The following is a 24,205-nucleotide window of genomic DNA, read 5'->3' as shown; positions in this document are numbered from 1 at the left end:
ATCATGGATTTGAGTCAGGCTGTCAGGCTGTCAGGCTAAGCTAACCCACCTGTGAGGTTGAGCTCGGCCAGTTTGAGTGGAAGGTCAGTGGGGTTGACCCCAGCCGGTGAACCCAGGATGTCAGGTAGGGCGTTCCTTCTCCCCGAGCGACCCGAGGATGCAAAGTCCAGCTTGGGCTCTACCACTTCCGTCATCTCGAGGATCAGAAAACTGCAACTGCAGAACCCTGCAACTGCTGCCTGGGAGAGGGGGAAGAGAGAGACAGTAAATCAATTACATATTCACACCCAAAAGTTCTACTGCTCAGATCACATGGTCAGGATCAACTATTTTCTAGTGCCGTTTTTGTCCACTGGAGGGAGTCCTTGTAATATCGTGACAACAGATTTCTCACTTGTTTTTTGCACAGCTAAAGTATTTATTTCTATTTGTGTCAACAAATAAAAACAGATAAAATCTCATAGGCCAATTACTTTGTAATGTTCCACCTCAGATAGCACAGGGCTGTTTTCATCAGACATCATGCAGTTCAGATGGCCCTGGTCCATTTGCTAGTTTCATCTGGAGCATGGCTGGACACATACTGGCTGCCTGTGTGTATGTGTGTCTGTCTTTTCTCGTGGTGCTGCTGTAGTTGGGGAGTCTATTTTGCATGCTCTGGGCTACACAAATGACAGGTAGAATTACATCCCATGTCTCACACTCTTATGGGCATGCACACAGACACACCTGGGTTGGGCTCAATTCAGAATTTTGGAATTGACTCCCATTCAACTCATGAGTTGAAATTCAAATTAAATTGGCCACACCCTGCAGGATGCAGAATTTGAATATGAGTGGCAGGATGAATTATTTAATTCAGTGCAATTAAAATAAATTACACTCTGCCACATATACTCCCTCTCCGGCTTCTAGGTCATCAGGCTGCTGATTATCCCACACACCTGTCATCATCGTCTCACGCACCAGTGCCTCATGACACTCACCTGGACTCCATCACCTGCTTGATTATCTTCCCTATATCTGTCACTCCCCTTGGTTCTAACCTCCGGTGTTATTGACTCTGTTTTCATGTTGGTGTGTTGTTTGTGTTTCATGTTCATTGTATTTTATTTATTAAAAACACTCACTCTCTGAATTTGCTTGCTGACTCTCAGTTAACAGGTCTGACAGGTCACACTTCCAGATACTAAATATACACACACACACACACACACACACACACACACACACACACACACACACACACACACACACACACACACACACACACACACACACACACACACACACTCTCTTTTAACCTTAGAATAACCAATTATATTTCCAACAACCATTTCATTTGTTTGGCTTCTTTTTGAAGGCCTCAGGGTAAACTTCAAGGTTAAACTAATGGGAAATTTAGTATTTCCCCATATTGAACAACATGTAAGTGATTCATGAAATATAATTACTTAGAATATTCGCATACAGCTTTTGTTTTCCTTGATCATTCATTTTAACAGTTTGACCTGAAAATCAATTGATTCAACAATATTGTATGTTCATGTATATAACAACCTGTTTGATGTTTTATGTACAAGATTTATTAGGTACATCACCCCGTTCACGGAAAAGGATCGCTCTTTTCAGCGATGCATTTCACGCTATATAAAGCAGGCAGACAGGCATCGAGTCATTCAGTTAATGTTTGACTGAACGTTAGAATGGGCAAAACAAGTGACCTAAGCGACTTTGAGCATGGTATGATCGTTGGTGCCAGGTGCGCCGGTTCCAGTATCTAAAAAACCTCTAAAAAGCCTCTAGGGTTTATCGAGAATGGTGTGACAAACAAGAACTTCCAGTCAGCAGCAGTCCTGTGGATGAAAACAGCTGCTTGATGAGAGATCAAAGGAGAATGGCAAAGAATCGTGAAGCTAACAGGTGGGCCACAAATATGCAAATAACGGTGCAGTACAACAGTGGGTTGCAGAACGGCATCTCGGAACGCGTCGGTCCTTGTCACGGATGGGCTATGGCAGCAGACGACCACACCGTGTTCCACTCCTATCAGCTAAAAACAAGAAGAATCGGCTCCAGTGGGAACGCGATCACCAACACTGGACAATAAGGAGTAGAAAAACATCCCCTGGTCTGACGAATCCCGGTTCTTGTTACGTCATGCTGATGGCAGAGTCAGGATTTGGCGTAAGCAGCATGAGCCCATGGCCCCATCCTGCCTGGTGTCAATGGTACAGGCTGGTGGCGGTGGTGTAACGGTGTGGGGAATGTTATGTCCTTTGATACCAATTGAGCAACCTTTACATTCCCAGAGAATTCAGGCTGTTCTGGAGGCAAAGTGGGGTCTGACCCGGTACTAGACGGGTATACCTAATAAACTGGCCACTGGGTGTATATATTTGTATACAGTCGTGACCAAAAGTTTTGAGAATGACACAAATATTAATTTTCACAAAGTCTGCTGTCTCAGTTTGTATGATGGCAATTTGCATATACTCCAGAATGTTATGAAGAGTGATCAGATGAATTGCAATTAATTGCAAAGTCCCGCTTTGCCATGCAAATGAACTGAATCCCCCAAAAACATTTCCACTGCATTTCAGCCCTGCCACAAAAAGACCAGCTGACATCATGTCAGTGATTCTCTTGTTAACACAGGTGTGATTGTTGACGAGGACCAGGCTGGAGATCACTCTGTCATGCTGATTGAGTTCAAATAACAGACTGGAAGCTTCAAAAGGATGGTGGTGCTTGGAATCATTGTTCTTCCTCTGTCAACCATGGTTACCTGCAAGGAAACACGTGCCGTCCTCATTGCTTTGCACAAAAAGGGCTTCACAGGCAAGGATATTGCTGCCAGTAAGATTGCACCTAAATCAACCATTTATCGGATCATCAAGAACTTCAAGGAGAGCGGTTCAATTATTGGGAAGAAGGCTTCAGGGCGCCCAAGAAAGTCCATCAAGCGCCAGGACCGTCTCCTAAAGTTGATTCAGCTGCGGGATCGGGGCACCACCAGTACAGAGCTTGCTCAGGAATGGCAGCAGGCAGGTGTGAGTGCATCTGCACGCACAGTGAGGCGAAGACTTTTGGAGGATGGCCTGGTGTCCAGAAGGGCAGCAAAGAAGCCACTTGTCTCCAGGAAAAACATCAGGGACAGACTGATATTCTGCAAAAGGTACAGGGATTGGACTGCTGAGGACTGGGGTAAAGTCATTTTCTCTGATGAATCCCCTTTCCGATTTTTGGGGGCGTGTGGAAAATAGCTCGTCCGGAGAAGACAACGTGAGCGCTACCATCAGTCCTGTGTCATGCCAACAGTAAAGCATCCTGAGACCATTCATGTGTGGGGTTGCTTCTCAGCCATGGGAGTGGGCTCACTCACAATTTTGCCTAAGAACACAGGCATGAATAAAGAATGGTACCAACACATCCTCCAAGAGCAACTTCTCCCAACCATCCAGGAACAGTTTGGTGATGAACAATGCCTTTTTCCATCATGATGGAGCACCTTGCCATAAGGCAAACGTGATAACTAAGTGGCTCGGGGAACATAACATTGATATTTTCGGTCCATGGCCAGGAAACTCCCCAGACCTTAATCCCATTGAGAACTTGTGGTCAATCCTCAAGAGGAGGGTGGACAAACAAAAACCCACAAATTCTGACAAACTCCAAGCATTGATTATGCAAGAATGGGCTGCCATCAGTCAGGATGTGGCCCAGAAGTTAATTGACAGCATGCCAGGGTGGATTGCAGAGGTCTTGAAAAAGAAGGGTCAACACTGCAAATATTGACTCTTTGCATCAACTTCATGCAATTGTCAATAAAAGCCTTTGACACGTATGAAATGCTTGTAATTATACTTCAGTATTCCATAGTAACATCTGACAAAAATATCTAAAGACACTGAAGCAGCAAACTTTGTGGATATTAATATTTGTGTCATTCTCAAAACTTTTGGCCACGACTGTAGACAACACCTAATATAGAATAGAGGCATTTTAATTTCATTGAATTTCACTGAATTCAATTTCCTTTCATCCAAATGTTGTATCCTGTTTTCTACTACAAAATTAAATTAAAATTCAAGAATTGAATTTATGAGGCATTCTAAATTAAATTCTGAATTGAGCCCAACCCTGACACACATACACGAAAAAAACAGAACAATGTGCACATGCATTTCTACACACATTTCTAACAAATATATGCACACACAAATGCACACATCGAGCTGCTGTTTCTATGGCAACGGATGAAAAAAACACCTCTGGTAAGCAAACATGAGTCCAAACGACCCATTCCCTCTTCTATCTCCCCCTCTATGTCTCCGTCAGTATTCAGTTCTCTTGAAATAACCCACTGTCTTTAGTAGAATCCCAGTCTCTGTCTCAACAACCATATTGAGGGGCCACACACACACACACACACACACACACACACACACACACACACACACACACACACACACACACACACACACACACACACACACACACACACACACACACACACACACACACACACACACACACCTCTTCCATTTCACCAGTCACATGTTGACTGGTGTCAGGTAAACACTGCCATAGGGTGGGAGGATTGGTAAGTACTCATACCATGTCAACATAATGACACAGCAGTTATGATTGTTCTGACGTGGGTAAGGAGATGTGTGCATGCACAAGACGGCCCTTTGTCAACAGTTGTTATCGCTCTCACTTCACACTGCTTGCCTTCTATCTTTCCCTCTCTCCCTGCTCCTCCACTTGTAGATCACTCCCACTCATCCTGTCCTTGTCTCCATACACTATTTTATTTAACCTTTATTTAACTAGGCTAGTCAGTTAAGAACAAATTCTTATTTACAATGACGGCCATTATCTCATGTAGAATCTCTCCCTCTTGTACTCGACCCCGGCCTATTTCATAACAAAAATAACAATAATTAGTTTCATATTGAGTTTTTCTCCAACTGAAATAGCTTTACATTCAATAGGATACTAGATAACTCACCCCAGGCACTTCAGTAGGGTACTACAACAACACATCACATTCCCAGGCTTTTCAATTGGCACCCACTACAGAGAAACAGTAGGGGGTCGATGTGAATGTGTGTCTGTATGGTGTGTGTGTGTTAAGCTCTGTCCTCTGTCTCCAGCATGTTACGAGTGTGTGTAGATGTCCAGGGAGGCAGGACAGTTTCTTCCTCTTCCCCTCTCAGGCCTCCGTTAGAGCTGCTCTTTGTGTGGCCCTTTGAGCCTCCAGAAGGAGGGAAGACAAGCTGCAATTAGCATTGACAGGTCTACAGCTGCCTTCATGGCTGTGTTGATTACAGGAGAGGCCTGTCTCTGTCTGCCTGCTGAACACATAAGACACATTACAGGAGAGGCCTATCTCAGTCTGCCTGCTGACCACATTACAGGCAGGCAGGCAGGAGACAACAGGACTGAGAGGAGGGCCAAGCAGGACCATCATGCACTGGGGAAGGCTGACAGACAGACAGAGACAGAAAGACAGACAGGAATACAGACTCCAAACAGGTCTACTGCTCTCCAGAGATGTTTGTGTTATCCAGAGCTGGCTGGCTGGCTGGCAGACTCCAAACAGGTCTACTGCTCTCCAGAGATGTTTGTGTTATCCAGAGCTGGCTGGCTGGCAGACTCCAAACAGGTCTACTGCTCTCCAGAGATGTTTGTGTTATCCAGAGCTGGCTGGCTGGCTGGCAGACTTCAAACAGGTCTACTGCTCTCCAGAGATGTTTGTGTTATCCAGAGCTGGCTGGCTGGCTGGCAGACTTCAAACAGGTCTACTGCTCTCCAGAGATGTTTGTGTTATCCAGAGCTGGCTGGCAGACAGACAGGAAATAGGTCTGCTCTGCAGAGATGTTTGTCTTAGCCAGAGATGGCTGCTTCAGATGTGTGTCAGACCACAATCTAGGGCAATCAATGACAGTTGAAAAATAATATCTTATGTTACTGTATAAATCAGGAATATCATTTTTTCCCCTAACCTATTCTAACCATGAATCACTTTTGAACCAAACCTGACTAATGCACAACATCTGCAGTGGAGGCTTAGGATAATGACCCAACTAGGTCTTGGTAGGGAGGGATCATTCTGTATAAAATGGTGACCTATAGAATACATTGGCTTGTTTCATCAGACAACCTCTGTGGTGTGTACTGTGTATTAGACACAATACTAATGCCAGGTAATATAAAAGCCCTCGATCGAATGACGAGTAGGTCAAGGGTTGTTTACAACACTGTTATTAAAGCATAGAGAGTTGAATAGGCGTCTGACTGGGAATGTCTTCAAAGACCAGGATACACTAACACTAGAATTAAAGGAATAAATCATAAATTGTGAAAAATACTCACAGGGACTTTAACTAACTCCATTTCCCTCTATAATCAAGTTCAAAATATTTATTTTGAAACATGATCGCTATCCAACAGCTCTGTAAAATTACCACACAGCTAAAATGGTTCCTTGTACACACTTTCTACTTGCTTTAATGACCCTGTCATTCATGCGCTTTCTTTTTTTACCTGGTTAATATCCTGGAGAAAAATCATACAGGATCTATCATCAGATCTCCTGAGCTTAACACCATTCATTGAGACACTCTCAGTCACAAGTCATTCTGAGTCACAAAATAGAATCTAAAATGAACTGAGAGCTTTGGATTTCATGCATTTCTGATCCAAGATAGAGACTGAAAGATTACCTATTCAATATGGGACCTTAGTGACTGAATGTAAAAGGCTCTGGATGAGAGTCAGTGTACCGTTTTAAATGCAAATGCAAGGGCCTTGTATGTGGGAGGTCAGTGCTCTTTCCAGCAGAGGGTCTTTTCAGCACCATGGACAGAGATATAGAGCTGTGGCCTGGGAAGCTTCTAGTCAGTCAGTCAGAGTGTGTCCTATGCATACAGTCAGCCAGCCAGCCTCATGCATATAGTCAGACAGCCAGTCAGTCACTAAGCCAGCCAGTCAGACAGACAGACAGCCAGCCAGACAGTGTCCCATGCATACAAGTTCTACAGGGCCTGGTAACTCTGCTTCAATCCAAGAATGAAAGAGACAGAGAGGGAGAGATAGATAGAGAAAGAAAGAGAGCGATAGAGAGAGAGAGAGTAGTGCTGGTAAGGTCACGATCTTAGCAGAGACCTAGCTCTAAACCCAACACCAGAGCGACGTGTAAATGAGATGAGGGGGGAAACCTCACCTCCACGTAGAGGTGTGGAGACAGGAGGTATTTTCAGCATCTCACCTCAGTAAAATACAATTTTCAGTTTCTTACCTCACTTCTTTTCTGTATTTTTTCTATCAGTTTTTTATCAGTCATTCAGTACTCACCCTTTTACTTTCCCCCTGTTTTGTGCTTTAGTCATTCTTCTTGTCTCTCAAACTCTCTTTATTACCACCAAGGCACAAAGCATAATTAAAAATAATTTGTATCCTGCAAATTGACCGCAAGAAGCCCAAACAGATTTAATATTTGATTAAAACATAATCATTTCAAACCTTGCTTACATTGTATATAGTTGCTTACATCACATACAGTACCAGTCAAAAGTTTGGACACACCTACTCATTCAAGGGTTTTTCTGTAATTTTACTATTTTCTACATTGTAGAATAATAGTGAAGACATCAAAACTATGAAGTAACATATGGAATCATGTAGTAACCAAAAAAGTGTTAAACAAATCAAAATATATTTTAGATTTTAGATTTTTCAAAGTAGCCACCCTTTTCCTTGATGACAGAATTGCACACTCTTGGCATGCTCTCAACCACCTTCATGAGGTAGTCACCTGGAATGCATTTCAATTAACAGGTGTGCCTTGTTAAAAGTTCATTTGTGGAATATATTTCCTTCTTAATGTGTTTGAGCATGAAGGTAGTAGGGGTGGTATACAGAAGATAGCCCTATTTGGTAAAATACCAAGTCCTTATTATGGCAAGAACAGCTCAAATAAGCAAAGAGAAAATGACAGTCCATCATTACTTTAAGACATGAAGGTCAGTCAATGCGGACAATTTCAAGAACTTTGAAAGTTTCTTCAAGTGCAGTCACAAAAACCATCAAGTGCTATGATGAAACTGGCTCTCATGAGGACTGCCACAGAAAAGGAAGACCCAGAGTTACCTCTGCTGCAGAGGATAAGTTCATTAGAGCTACCAGCCTCAGAAATTGCAATCCAAATAAATGCTTCACAGAGTTCAAGTAACAGATACATCTCAACATCAGCTGTTCAGAGGAGACTGCGTGAATCAGGCCTTCATGGTCGAATTTCTGCAAAGAAACCACTACTAAAGTACACCAATAAGAAGAAGAGACTTGCTTGGGCCAAGTAACACGAGCAATGGACATTAGACCAGTGGAAATCTGACCTTTGGTCTGATGAGTCCAAATGTGATATTTTTGGTTCAAATGTTGTGTCTTTGTGAGATGCAGAGTAGGTGAACGGATGGTCTCCGCATGTGTGGTTCCCACCGTGAAGCATGGAGGAGGAGGTGTGATGGTGTGGGGGTGCTTTGCTGGTGACACTGTCAGTGATATATTTAGAATTCAAGGCACACTTAACCAGCATGGCAACACTGTCACACCCTGATCTGTTTCACCTGTTTTGTGCTTGTCTCCACCCCCCCTCCAGGTGTCTCCCATTTTCCCCCATTATCCTGTGTACTTATAACTGTGTTTTCTGTTGGTCTGTTGCCAGTTCGTCTTGTCTTGCCAAGTCTTACCAACGTGTTTTCCCGTATCTCTAGTTTCTGTTTTCTAGACTTCCAGGTTCTGACCATTCTGCCTGCCCTGACCCTGAGCCTGCCTGCCGTTCTGTCCCTGATTGACGCTGCCTTGGATAATTGACATCTGCCTTCCCTTGACCTGCCATTTTCCTGCCCCCTGTTTTGTAAGAAACATCTCAGTTTCTAACTGTCTGCATCTGGGTCTTATCCTGTGTCGTGTTAGTAAGAGCTGGCGATGACTGACCCAGCAGACTCGGACCAGCGCCGCAACACGGTCTCCTTCAGTGGAGCCACCATTGGAAGACACAAGGAGTTACTTCAAAATCTTATGGAAGGATTCCAGACCTTGGCAGAACGCAATACATTGCGGGAGCAATACCATGGATTGTCTATTAGGCAGTCAGCCACAACAGTAACCTCCCAGCCTCTCAGTAACCCCGCTGTCAGCAGCGCGTCTCCCCAGCCCACCCCAGCTTCCCAAGTACCCCGCTTACCTCCTCCGGAGCGCTACACTGGAGATTCAGGAACCTGTTGGGCGTTTCTCTCCCAGGAGCTCCCTTATCTTTGAGCTGCAGCCCTCTTCTTTTCCCTCGGACCGCTCGAAGATAGCGTACCTTATAACGCTGATGTCCGGGAGGGCTCTCTCCTGGGCTATGGCGTGTGAGAGGAACAATCCAGTGTGTGCTTCAGTCTGTTCATGGAGGAACATCTCTCCATTGTCCGTGAGAGAGGCTGCTCGGAAGCTACTCCTATTATGTCAAGACTCCTGTAGTTTGGCAGACTATGTGTCCGATTTCCGCACATTGGCCTTCGAGAGTGCCTGGAACCCGGAATCCCTGTTCGACACGTTTCTTCATGGATTATCGGAGGAGGTTAAATACGAGCTCGGGAGCTGCACATGGATCTCGACTCTCTCATCGCCTTGACCATACAGATCCTTTTAGTGACTACGGGAACGTAGGAGGGAGAGGAGGTCTGTTCCCAGTCATACTCTCTCGTCCAAGGATCCCACTTCGCCGCCGAGGAATCCCGGAAGTCCCCGGCATCTACATTACCGTGAGAATCCGAGGTTACCCGTTGCCGCCTGCACTGTGTGTGCTCAGAATAAGACTCCACGGCAAGCGCCGGCTGGCCTCCTTCAACCACTCCCTGTTCCTCACAACCCTGGTCCCATATATTCCTGGACTCCGTCACTGGTCTCCCTCCATCAGATGGCAACACCACTATTCTTATGATGGTGGATAGGTTTTCCAAAGCAGTCCATTTCATTCCCCTTCCCAAGTTACCCTCAGCCGAGGAATTGGCCCAGCTTATGTTGCAGCACGTCTTCCGGATCCATGGACTTCCGGTGGACATGGTCTCTGATCCTCAGGTCTCATCCCGGTTCTGGAAGGTATTTTGGACCATCATTGGGTCGTCGGCCAGCCTGTCCTCCGATTTTCACCCCAAGTCTAACGGCTAGTCGGAGCGGGCAAATCAGGACCTGGAGACGGCTCTTTGTTGCCTCGTCTCCAACAACCCCACCACCTGAAGCCAGCAACTCGTGTGGGTGGAATACGCCTGCAACACTCTTCCCTGCATGGCCACTGGTCGATCGCCCTTTGAGTGTTCCATGGGATATCAGCCACTGTTCTTCCCTGAGCAAGAGGTCAGCATTCCCTCAGCCCAGATGTTTCTCCGCTGCTGTCGCCGTACCTGGAAGAGAGCCCGGTCTGCTCTTCTCAAGACCGCCTCCAGGTATCGGTGACAGGCGGACCACCACCGGACCCCTGCTCCCCGCTATCGTCTCGGACAGAAGGTATGGCTGTCCACTCCGGATCTGCCCCTCCGGGTGGAGTCCCCTAAACTTTCCCCCCGTTATATCGGCCCTTTCCCCCTCTGTTGTTCATCTTCTGTTGCCCCGCACCCTATGTATACATTCCACTTTTCATCTGTCTAGGATTAAACCTATGTCTCACAGCCCTTTGAATCCTGATTTTAACTCTCTGCCTCCGGTGTCTGCATCTGGGTCTTATCCTGAGTCGTGTTAACCACCGCATTCTGCAGCGATATCCCATCTGGTTTGTGCTTAGTGGGACTATCATTTGTTTGTCAACAGGACAATGACCCTACACACCTCCAGGCTGTGTAAGGGCTATTTGACCAAGAAGGAGAGTGATGGAGTGCTGCATCAGATGACATGGCCTCCACAATCCCCTGACCTCAACCAAATTGAGATGGTTTGGGATGAGTTGGACCGCAGAGTGAAGGAAAAGCAGCCAACAAGTGCTCAGCATATGTGGGAACTCCTTCAAGACTGTTGGAAAAGCATTCCAGGTGAAGCTGGTTGAGAGAATGCCAAGAGTGCAAAGCTGTGGACAAAGGGTGGGTACTTTGAAGAATTTGTTTAACACTTTTTTGGTTACTACATGATTCCATATGTATTATTTATTAGTTTTGATGTCTTCACTATTATTCTACAATGTAGAAAATAGTACATATAAAGTAAAACCCTTGAATGAATAGGTGTGCCCAAACTTTTGACTGGTACTGTATCTCTCTCTATTATGCATAGGAATACTTTGGAACTGTTGTAGGTCAGGGTGTGACTAGGGGGGTGTTCTAGTTTTCCTATTTCTATGTTGGTGTACTTGGTATGGTTCCCAGCTGATTATCGTCGTCTCTAATTGGGGATCATACTTAAGTTCTCCATTGTTCCCACCTGGGTTGTGGGATATTGTTTTTGAGTGAGTGCATGTAGCACTACGTTTGTTCACGGTCTGTGTTTGTATCTGGTTTTGTTTAAAGGTTTCACTAAAATAAAGATGTGGAACTCCAATCACGCTGCGCCTTGGTCCGTCTCTCCTCAGGAACAGATTTCAGATCACTTGGCGCTGATTTTCTGGTGTTTTTACAGTCTTATGTCCAACAATTAAAAAAAGTTTACTCGGGAGGCCAAATTCGGCCCGTGGGCCACCAGTTGAGGAACCCTGCCCTAGACCATCTCAGAGTCTCAGTGTCCCTAGATGACTGGGTGTGTGTCATCATCCCTATACAGGTGCAGAGTGTGTCATCTAAATAAGAGAGTGGAGCCCAGGATAGATGAATGAGGTCACAAACACAGTAGTAGCTATCCTACATTACTGGGATCAGCCTTCGTTGTCAAAACGGCCTGACAAGGGACTATGGGAAGGGACGGTGTGTATACTGTGCTAGCTGCTAGGGGAAATGATGTGTACAAAACCAACACAGCCATCTGAAGTTACTGTTTAATAAATGATGCTAGGGATTACTGCTTTCTCTATTTATAGTTTCCTCCTCATGCTCTTGATTATTGTTCCAGTGCCTCTTTTTCTTCCCTTTCTCCTCTCCTCCTCTCTGTGACTTATTATAAAGCTTAATGTGTTCTACTGGCTGCCATGGTAACTGCAGCGTTGCAATCAGCCTCTCCATATGATGGGAAGGTGGAAACACTAAGAGAAACAAAGAGGGAGAGAATGAGAGAGAGCGAGGGAAGGAAGGAGAGCGGGGGGAGAATGAAATATTGTCTGTTTGTTTACACTGACTGGTTGTCCATTGTTTCAGGGGATTCGTGCATGTCAGATTATTTTGACTGTCTGTTGGGTGAAGCCCAATCAATATTGCATCTTTCAAAAAAACAGTTTTCTCCAGTGCATTCACAGAAAGAGAGTTAGACAGATCCAGCGAGACAGCTCGATCACCCCCCCAGGCTCACAAGTCCCAGTATACCTCTCTCTCTGTCTCCACTGATCCCCAGAACCTTTACACAGCAGCTCGCTCCTCTCATGTTTCATAAGCTAAGCGCTCAGACAAAGACACATCAGAGAAGACTTTCATTTGGTGGATCTCTCACCCGGGAGATCTTAAAAGCTGAACGTGACTGTTCTTCCAGCTACCTGGTTGTGAGCCACCTCTAGCTACAAGTTAACAAGTCAAATCAAAGTTTATTTGTCACGTGCGCCAAATACAACAGGTTTAGACCTTACAGTGAAATGCTTACTTACAGGCTCTAACCAATAGTGCAAAAAAGGTATGAGGTGAACAATAGGTAAGTAAAGAAATAAAACAACCGTAAAAAGACAGGCTATATACAGTAGCAAGGCTATAAAAGTAGCGAGGCTACATACAGACACCGGTTAGTCAGGCTGATTGAGGTAGTATGTAGATATGGTTAAAGTGACTATGCATATATGATGAACAGAGAGTAGCAATAGCGTAAAAGAGGGGTTGGCGAGTGGTGGGTGGCGGGACACAATGCAGATAGCCCGGTTAGCCAATGTGCGGGAGCACTGGTTGGTCGGCCCAATTGAGGTAGTATGTACATGAATGTATAGTTAAAGTGACTATGCATATACGATAAACATAGAATAGCATCAGCGTAAAAGAGGAGTTAGGGGGGGCACACAATGCAAATAGTCCGGGTAGCCATTTAATTACCTGTTCAGGAGTCTTATGGCTTGGGGTAAAAACTGTTGAGAAGCCTTTTTGTCCTAGACTTGGCACTCCGGTACCGCTTGCCATGCGGTAGTAGAGAGAACAGTCTATGACTGGGGTGGCTGGGGTCTTTGACAATTTTTAGGTCCTTCCTCTGACACTGCCTGGTGTAGAGGTCCTGGATGGCAGGCAGTTTAGCCCCAGTAATGCACTGGGCCGTACGCACTACCCTCTGTAGTGCCTTGCGGTCAGAGGCCGAGCAATTGCCGTACCAGGCAGTGATGTATCCAGTCAGGATGCTCTTGATGTTTCAGCTGTAGAACCTTCTGAGGGTCTGAGGACCCATGCCCAATCTTTCCTGAGGGGGAATAGGCATTGTCATGCCCTCTTCACGACTGTCTTGGTGTGTTTGGACCATTCTAGTTTGTTGTTGATGTGGACACCAAGAAACTTGAAGCTCTCAACCTGCTCCACTTACAGCCCCGTCGATGAGAATGGGGGCATGCTCGGTCCTCCTTTTCCTGTAGTCCACAATCATCTCCTTAGTCTTGTTTACGTTGAGGGATCAGTTGTTATTTTGGCACCACATGGTCAGGTCTCTGACCTCCTCCCTATAGGCTGTTTCGTCGTTGGTGGTGATTAGGCCTAACACTGTTGTGTCGTCTGCAAACTTAATGATGGTGTTGGAGTCGTGCCTGGCAATGCAGTCGTGGGTGAACAGGCAGTACAGGAGGGAACAGAGCACGCACCCCTGGGGAGCTCCAGTGTTTAGGATCAGCGTGGCAGATGTGTTGCTACCTACCCTCACCACCTGGGGGCGGCCCGTCAGGAAGTCCAGGATCCAGTTGCAGAGGGAGGTGTTTAGTCCCAGGATCCTTAGCTTCGTGATGAGCTTTGAGGGTACTATGGTGTTGAACACTGAGCTGTAGTCAATGAATATCATTCTCACATAAGTGTTCCTTTTGTCCAGGTGTGAAAGGACAGTGTGGAGTGCAATAGAGATTGCATCATCTGTGGATCTGTTGGGGCAGTATGCAAATTGGAGTGGGTCTAGGGTTTCTGGGATAATGGTGTTGATGTGAGCCATGACAACCTTTCAAAGCACTTCATGGCTATGGACGTGAGTGCTATGGGTCTGTAGTCATTTAGGCAGGTTGCCTTTGTGTTATTGGGCACAGGGACTACGGTGGTCTGCTTGAAACATGTTGGTATTACAGAATCAATCAGGGACATGTTGAAAATGTCAGTGAAGACACCTGCCAGTTGGTCAGCGCATGCCCGGAGCACACGTCCTGGTAATCCGTCTGGCCCCGCAGCCTTGTGTATGTTGACCTGTTTAAAGGTCTTACTCACGTCGGCTACGGAGAGCGTGATCACACAGTCGTCCGGAACAGCTGATGCTCTCATGCATGCCTCGGTGTTGCTTGCCTCGAAGCGAGCATAGAAGTGATTTAGCTCGTCTGGTAGGCTCGTGTCACTGGGCAGCTCGCGGCTGTGCTTCCCTTTGTAGTCTGTAATAGTTTGCAAGCCCTGCCACATGAGACGAGCATCGGAGCCGGTGTAGTATGATTCAATCTTAGCCCTGTATCGACGCTTTGCCTGTTTGATGGTTCTTCGCAGGGCATAGCAGGATTTCTTGTAAGCTTCCGGGTTAGAGTCCCGCACTTTGAAAGCAGCAGCTCTACTCTTTAGCTCAGTGCGAATGTTGCCTGTAATCCATGGCTTCTGGTTGAGGTATGTACGTACAGTCACTGTGGGGACGATGTCCTCGATGCACTTATTGATAAAGCCAGTGACTGATGTGGTGTACTCCTCAATGCCATCGGAAGAATCCCGGAACACGTTCCAGTCTGTGATAGCAAAACAGTCCTGTAGTTTAGCATCTGCTTCATCTGACCACTTTTTTATAGACATCGTCACTGGTGCTTCCTGCTTTAATTGTTGCTTGTAAGCAGGAATCAGGAGTATAGAGTAGTGGTCGGATTTACCAAATGGAGGGTGAGCGAGAGCTTTGTACGCGTCTCTGTGTGTGGAGTACAAGTGATCTAGAATTTTTTTCCCTCTGGTTGCACATTTAACATGTTGATAGAAATTTGGTAGAACTAATTTAAGTTTCCCTGCATTAAAATCTCCGGCCACTACGAGCGCCGCCTCTGGGTGAGTGGTTTCCTGTTTGCTTATTTCCTTATACAGCTGACTGAGTGCGGTCTTAGCGCCAGCATCTGTCTGTGGTGGTAAATAAACAGCCACAAAAAGTATAGCTGAAAACTCTAGGCAAGTAGTGTGGCCTGCAATTTATCACAATATGCTCTACTTCAGGCGAGCAGAACCTAGAGACTTCCTTAGATTTCGTGCACCAGCTGTTGTTTACAAATATACACAGAACGCACCCCCTCGTCTTACCGGAGTGTGCTGTTCTATCTTGCCGGTGCAGCGTATATTCCGCTAGCTGAATATCCATGTCATCATTCAGCCACGATTCCGTGAAACATAGGATATTACAGTTTTTGATGTCCCGTTGGTAGGATATTCGTGATCGTACCTCGTCTAATTTATTGTCCAATGATTGCACGTTGGCGAGCAGTATTGACGGTAATGGCAGCTTTCCCACTCGCCTTCTCCGGGTCCTGACGAGGCATCCGGCTCTTTGTCCTCTGTACGTGCGTCGCTTCCTCTTGCAAATAACAGGGATGTCGGCCCTATCGGGTGTTTGGAGAATGTCCTGTGCGTCCTCCTTGTTGTAGAAAAAATCTTTGTCTAACCCGAGGTGAGTGATCGCTGTCCTGATATCCAGAAGCTGTTTTTTTGCCGTAAGATATGGTTGCAGAAACATTATGTACAAAATAAGTTACAAATAACCCAATTGGTTGGGCGCCTGTAAAACTGCTGCCATTTCTTCCGGCACCATTTTAGTGTGCCCTCAGAAAGGCGCTAAACTAAAGTGTCCACAATAAGAACAAGTAGTTTGGAGCGACAGAATCAATCTGCTACTCCTGTTCTTTATCCCACAATATCCAGGAGGAAAGATTGGTCATGAAACGTCATAATGACATAATTGTCAGGTTGTAACCTAATTTTTCTGGTTGAAGAGAAGTCAGACACCAGATAACAACCAGGTAAAGATGTAGTTTTGCATTGGACAGACCAGAGGTCTGTTATCTGGCAATCATCCCATGAACAACAGATGTTCTTGTAAACTCTGGTGATCAGCTTCAAAGAGGCACTTCTCATCTGAAATCATAACTTCTGACAGCTCTAAGAAGAAAGACTTTAACAATGATTAACTCTGGGGTCCAAAGTGTGTTCTAACCCATAAAAATAAACTGTCAAAAACATGAGGAGTGAAGCAGAAAGAGAGAGGGTGTGTGTGCGTGGGAGCAGAGTGCCCTCTGTGTTTCATTGAGCGACTTCCTCGACGATGTGGCAAAGGTTGACATGGCTCACAGCCTCTTGTAAGAGTGGGTACAAGACAAGGCTGTCCCCTCCTCCACATTCCCCCATCTAAACAGACATGTTAACAGCGCTGTGCTGTGCCGTGGGTCACATCTCTTCTCTCTGCCTAGCCTGCACGTGCTTCTCTCTCTCCTACTGGACAGGGCCATGCACACACACACACACACACACACACACACACACACACACACACACACACACACACACACACACACACACACACACACACACACACACACACACACACACACACACACACACACACACACACACACACACACACACACACACACACACACACACACAGAGAGAGACATGGCCCGCAGGCAGTGTCTGGCAACAGCACTGGACTGGCAGAGGGACAGTGGCACAGATACAAAAGAGCAGAACACACACACACCTCTTCCCTCATTCTGATGGTATAACTACACTGTAGATACACACACCTCTTCCCTCACCCTGATGGTATAATGGTATAACTACACTGTAGACACACACACCTCTTCCCTCATCCTGCTGGTATAACTACACTGTAGACACATACACCTCTTCCCTCATCCTGATGGTATAACTACACTGTAGACACACACACCTCTTCCCTCATCCTGATGGTATAACTACACTGTAGACACACACACACCTCTTCCCTCATCCGGATGGTATAACTACACTGTAGACACACACACCTCTTCCCTCATCCTGATGGTATAACTACACTGTAGACACACACACCTCTTCTGTCATCCTGATGGTATAACTACACTGTAGACACACACACCTCTTCCCTCATCCTGATGGTATAACTACACTGTAGACACACACACCTCTTCTGTCATCCTGATGGTATAACTACACTGTAGACACACACACCTCTTCTGTCATCCTGATGGTATAACTACACTGTAGACACACACACCTCTTCCCTCATCCTGATGGTATAACTACACTGTAGACACACACACCTCTTCCCTCATCCTGATGGTATAACTACACTGTAGACACACACACCTCTTCCCTCATCCTGATGGTATAACTACACTGTACACACACACCTCTTCCCTCATCATGATGGTATAACTACACTGTAGAAACACACACCCGTCCCTCATCCTGATTGTTTAACTACACTGTAGACACACACACCTCTTCTGTCATCCTGATGGTATAACTACACTGTAGACACACACACCTCTTCCCTCATCATGATGGTATAACTACACTGTAGACACACACACCTCTTCTGTCATCCTGATTGTTTAACTACACTGTAGACACACACACCTCTTCCCTCATCATGATGGTATAACTACACTGTAGACACACACACACCTCTTCCCTCATCCTGATGGTATAACTACACTGTAGACACACACACCTCTTCCCTCATCCTGATGGTATAACTACACTGTACACACACACCTCTTCCCTCATCATGATGGTATAACTACACTGTAGAAACACACACCCGTCCCTCATCCTGATTGTTTAACTACACTGTAGACACACACACCTCTTCTGTCATCCTGATGGTTTAACTACACTGTACACTGTACACTGTACACTGTACACTGTACACTGTACACTGTACACTGTACACACACACACACACAAGCACACACACACACACACACACCTCTTCCCTCATCCTGATGGTATAACTACACTGTAGACACACACACCTCTTTCCTCATCCTGATGGTATAACTACACTGTAGACACACACACACACACACACAACAATATCGCCGCACTCACCCTCTTACAGGACTATTACAAACATCACAGACAATTATATTGTTGTCCTGTTTTTGTCAGAGATTCAAGAGGGATCTTCAGTTCACTCAACGCGAGCCCTTATGAATAAAAGCCTAATTCATAGGAGCAATTGAAATCCAACTGAACCCATCATTGTGCCAGGGAGACTCTCTTTACAGACCCTCCATTAACCAATCTATGAAACGATCTCTTTAGAATAGATTATTGCTGCCTAGTAAACATAAACAATATATCTGTCTGACAAACTGTTCAGGAGAGTTACAGTACAGGTTACCACTGATCTAATAATGTCACGCCCTGGCCTTAGTATTCTTTGTTTTCTTTATTATTTTAGTTAGGTCAGGGTGTGACATGGGTATTTATGTGGGTTTTGTAGTGTCCAGGGTGATTGTAAGGTTTAGGGGGTTTATTTAGAGTAGTTGGCTTTATGTTTAGTATAGTTGTCTAGCTGTGTCTATGTTGTGTGTAGTTGTCTAGGAAAGTCTATGGTTGCCTGAATGGGTTCCCAATTAGAGACAGCTGGTTTCTGTTGTCTCTGATTGGGAGCCATATTTAAGGTAGCCATAGGCTTTAGTTTGGTGTGGGGAATTGTCTATGTACAACGTTTGTAGCATGTGTGTGTGTGCACTACGTTATTTAGCTTCACGATCGTTTGTTGTTTTGGTAGTTTGTAAGTGTTTTTGTTTCGTTTTGCCTTCTTCAATAATAAAAAGAAGATGGCTTATTTTCCTCATGCTGCGTTTTGGTCCGTCTCTCCTCCACACGATCATGACAGAATTCCCCACCACCAACAACAGCGGCAAAGTAAACAGGACTCATGGACATGGGAGGAGATCCTGGACGGCAAAGGACCCTGGACTCAGCCAGGGGAATATCGCCGTCCCAAAGCGGAGCTGGAGGCAGCGAGAGCGGAGAGGCGGTTTTATGAGGCAAAGGCAAGGCAGAGTGGCTGGAAGCCCGTGAGTAACACCCAAACATTTCTTGGGGGGGGGGGCTAAAGGGGAGTGTGGCGAAGCCGGGTTGGATACCTGAGCCAACTCCCCGGGCTTGCCGTGGAGTAAGAGGGCGTCGTACTGGTCAGACACCGTGTTATGCGGTAAAGCGCACGGTGTCCCCAGTACGCGTGCTTAGCCCAGTGCGGGCTATTCCACCTTGCCGCACTGGGAGGGCTAGGTTGGGCATCGAGCCGAGTGCCATGAAGCCGGCCCAACGTATCTGGTCTCCAGTACGTCTCCTCGGGCCGGCGTACATGGCACCAGCCTTACAGGTGGTGTCCCCGGTTCGCCTGCATAGCCCAGTGCGGGCTATTCCACCTCGCTGCACTGGCAGGGCTACGGGGACCATTCAACCTGGTGAGGTTGGGGAGGCTCGGTGCTCAAGAGCACGTGTCCTCCTTCACGGTCCGGTATATCCGGCGCCACCTTCCCACCCCAGCTCAGTACCACCAGTGCCTACACCACGCACCAGGCTTCCAGTGCATCTCCAGAGCCCTGTTCCTCCTCCACGCACTCTCCCTATGGTGCGTGTCTCCAGCCCAGTGCCTCCAGTTCCGGCACCACGCACCAAGCCTCCTGTGCGTCTCCAGAGCCCTGTACGCACTGTTCCTTCTCCCCGCACTCGCCCTGAGGTGCGTGCCCTCAGCCCGGTACCTCCAGTTCCGGTACCACGCACCAGGCCTAGAGTGCGCCACGAGAGTCCAGTGTGCCCTGTTGTTGTTCCCCGCACTAGCCTGAAGGTGCGTGTCCTTAGCCCGGTACCTCCTGTTCCGGTACCACGCACCAGGCCTATAGTGCGTCTCAGCCGGCCAGAGTCTGCCGTCTGCCCAGCGGCGCCTGAACTGCCCGTCTGCCCAGCGGCGCCTGAACTGCCCGTCTGCCCAGCGGCGCCTGAACTGCCCGTCTGCCCAGCGGCGCCTGAACTGCCCGTCTGCCCAGCGGCGCCTGAACTGCCCGTCTGCCATACGCCGTCTGAACTGTCCGTCTGCCATACGCCGTCTGAACTGTCCGTCTGCCATGAGCCTGCAAAGCCGCCCGTCTGCCATGAGCCTACAGAGCCTTCCGCCAGACCGGATCAGCCAGAGCCTTCCGCCAGACCGGATCAGCCAGAGCCTTCCGCCAGACCGGATCAGCCAGAGCCTTCCGCCAGACCGGATCAGCCAGAGCCTTCCGCCAGCCATGACCGTCCAGAGCCGTCAGCGAGCCATGACCGTCCAGAGCCGTCAGCGAGCCATGACCGTCCAGAGCCGTCAGCGAGCCATGACCGTCCAGAGCCGTCAGCGAGCCATGACCGTCCAGAGCCGTCAGCGAGCCATGACCGTCCAGAGCCGTCAGCGAGCCATGACCGTCCAGAGCCGTCAGCGAGCCATGACCGTCCAGAGCCGTCAGCGAGCCATGACCGTCCAGAGCCGTCAGCCAGCCATGACCGTCCAGAGCCGTCAGCCAGCCATGACCGTCCAGAGCCGTCAACCAGCCAAGAGCGTCCAGAGCCAGCCAGCCAGGATCCGCCAGTCATTCTGGTGTTGCCCCTCATTCTGGTGTTGCCCCTCATTCTGGTGTTGCCCCTCATTCTGGTGTTGCCCCTCATTCTGGTGTTGCCCCTCATTCCGGTGTTGCCCCTCATTCCGGTGCTGCTCCTTATCCTGGAGATGCCCCTTAATTTAGGTGGGGTTATTTGGAGGGTGGTCATTGTGGGGAGGCTACAGAAGCTGGGATTGACTATGGTGGGGTGGGGACCTCGCCCTGAGCCTGAGCCACCACCGTGGTCAGATGCCCACCCAGGCCCTCCCCTAGACTTTGTGCTGGTGCGCCCGGAGTTCGCACCTTAAGGGGGGGGGGCTATGTCACGCCCTGGCCTTAGTATTCTTTGTTTTCTTTATTATTTTAGTTAGGTCAGGGTGTGACATGGGTATTTATGTGGGTTTTGTAGTGTCCAGGGTGATTGTAAGGTTTAGGGGGTTTATTTAGAGTAGTTGGCTTTATGTTTAGTATAGTTGTCTAGCTGTGTCTATGTTGTGTGTAGTTGTCTAGGAAAGTCTATGGTTGCCTGAATGGGTTCCCAATTAGAGACAGCTGGTTTCTGTTGTCTCTGATTGGGAGCCATATTTAAGGTAGCCATAGGCTTTAGTTTGGTGTGGGGAATTGTCTATGTACAACGTTTGTAGCCTGTGTGTGTGCACTACGTTATTTAGCTTCACGATCGTTTGTTGTTTTGGTAGTTTGTAAGTGTTTTTGTTTCGTTTTGCCTTCTTCAATAATAAAAAGAAGATGGCTTATTTTCCTCATGCTGCGTTTTGGTCCGTCTCTCCTCCACACGATCGTGACAAATAAGATCAGCTGTTGCGTCTCCATCTTTATAATGATCCTGGGAGATGGAGTACAAGGATTGTTCCAAATGGCACCCTACTCCCTAAATAGTGTGCTACTTTTATCAGAGCCCTATGGGCCCTGGTCAAAAGTAAAGGACTACATTGGGAATAGGGTGTTCATTTGACATGCATGGGTCTGAACATTCAGAATGTTAAAAGGATGAGTCTTATTGATCTGTGGATCATAGTACTTAGTGAATTAAAAAAAACTTTTGTCTTTCGAGGGAAGGACTCTCCTCTCATCCTGATGGTGTAACTACACTGTAGACACATACAGGAGACGGCTGCAGCAGGGGGATTGACATTGAGCAATCTCAGAGTGACAGGTGAGTCTGGAAGCCCTTCATTTGGAATTCCACGTAGGGAGTAATGAGTGTGTGTGCTTGTGTTTGTGCAGCCTGCTGTAAGTGGCGGCCTAGCGAGTTACAGCTGTGTGTGCAGCTGCTGTCTGTGCCCATCATCAGAGGCCTCACACACGCACACACACACACGCACACACACGCTGGGGAGTGAAGGTCAGGGCAGCCTGCCACAGAGAGGAAAGCAGCCAACTCATCTTCTCCTCCGTGCTGTGGAGAGGCAGAGGACTCATGTTTTCTATAATCACTGTGTCCTCTACAGTGTACCCATCAAATAGAGGATAAATATTGGTGTGTGTGTGTGTGTGTGTGTGTGTGTGCGTTAGGTTGTTATACTCTCAGTGAAATCACAGGTCCCCTGGGAGAACCTTGACTGACACATTTACCAGCGGGGAAATGAAAACATCCATTCTGAAACTCCACCCTGCCATAGGTCACTGTAAAGGTCAACAACCTTCAGCTTCAGCCAATCACTGACTGGGTTGCCATTCTTAGGTCACTGGCCTGGTCAATACAAAACAGAGGAGTAATGAAATACTAGAATGTTTTTATCTGCTCACAGACACGAATATGCACACACACACACACACACACACACACACACACACACACACACACACCTGACAGTGGTATAGCAACCAAGCTGACAAGGCCGAGGTCTCACATCAGTGTGAATTGAAATCACTGTACGGTGTTGAACTACATAGTGACATCTGACAAACAGCATGTCATCTTGTTACAAGGACACTCCAAAAACCTGTCTACCCCCTCCATCCCTTCACATAGGCCTACATACAGTATCATCTTCCATACAGCAACTATTGGTCTTCATAACCACCTCATATCAGACAACAGGAGGAGTATGAGGCATTAGGGATCATGTTGATGGAATGAGAGCTACAGCTCTCTCCCTCTCTTTCTCCACACACACACACACACACACACACACACACACACACACACACACACACACACACACACACACACACACACACACACACACACACACACACACACACACACACACAAAGTATCTTCCCGGCTGGCACTGCTGAGGCGAGGTAAGCAAACAGCTGAGGTAGAAAATAGGGAATCACACAGCGTGGGCATCTGCCTCCCTACATCAGCCTCCATCACATTACACAGGAGCTCACTGAGTTGTGTGTGTGTGTGTGTGTGTGTGGCCTCCATCACATTACACAGGAGCTCACTTAGTGGTGGAAACATCAGCTTGTTTTTTATAAAACCAGTCGACCACCACCGCAATGAAATCAGTTAGACGATCGAAAACCTTCGCTACCACTACCATTCTATCTACAGTGCAGTCGGAAAGTATTCACACCCCTTGACTTTTCCACATTTTGTTATGTTACAGCTTTATTAAAAAATGTATTCAACTTTTACCCTTAATCAATCTACACACAATACCCCATAATGACAAAGCAAAAACAGGTTTTTACACATTTTTCCATCTCTCTCTACAGGACCACCCACCTAGGGCCTAGGCAGAGTGAGAGGGGGAGGCGGTAACCCATTGCCAGTCTCTTTTATAAGGGACACTCTCTGTTAAAGGCTCAGTGCAGTCAACATTTTGTATCATATTCTACAACAGCTGATGAAACTAACACTGTAAAAGTGTCAAAACATTTGATCAGTGTTATTTCCTGATAGTTGCTGGTTGAAAAGAGAATCTACAGAGGACCGTCTAATCAGGAGTTTTGCACGGGCGTGAGTTTTGGCTTTCCATGGTGACATCAATATATGGTAAATTGGTTAATAGACCAATTTCAGATGTCCCCTCCCCACTCAGACCACTCACAGACAGTCCTAGCAAAACTATTATTGCTTGAGAAATAGTTTTTTTGCCAAAAAGCTATTTTTGCTAATTTTATGGAAATCTATTAGAGTAAGGTACTTAAATGTTACCCAGAAATGTTTAATATTGATAGAAAAACGGCAGCATTGGGCCTTTAAATGGAAGAAGACCTCCAGACGTGTTAAGAGGGCCAGATAGGCAGAGGGCTGGTGATACAGAGGAGGAGGAAGAAACGGGAGAG

The 24,205-nt window shown here is 46.9% G+C and overlaps 1 protein-coding gene across 3 annotated transcripts in view; it reads right to left on the bottom strand.

Moving 5' to 3' along the window:
* Positions 1-24,205, bottom strand: part of LOC139554896 (cAMP-dependent protein kinase inhibitor alpha-like) — a 37,548-nt gene that overhangs the window by 3,412 nt on the left and 9,931 nt on the right. For all 3 annotated transcript variants that reach the window (XM_071368143.1, XM_071368142.1, XM_071368144.1), the window contains one exon: positions 50-239. In XM_071368143.1, coding sequence (XP_071224244.1) covers positions 50-194 — 145 coding nt within the window. In that variant the 5' untranslated portion in view covers positions 195-239. The remainder of the gene's footprint in view (positions 1-49; positions 240-24,205) is intronic.

Source organism: Salvelinus alpinus, chromosome 26 (genome assembly GCF_045679555.1).
Source record: "Salvelinus alpinus chromosome 26, SLU_Salpinus.1, whole genome shotgun sequence".
In the NCBI taxonomy this organism is placed as follows: Eukaryota; Metazoa; Chordata; class Actinopteri; order Salmoniformes; family Salmonidae; genus Salvelinus; species Salvelinus alpinus.
Note: the sequence above shows the minus strand (reverse complement) of the source record. Positions and strands in the feature narration are given on the sequence as shown.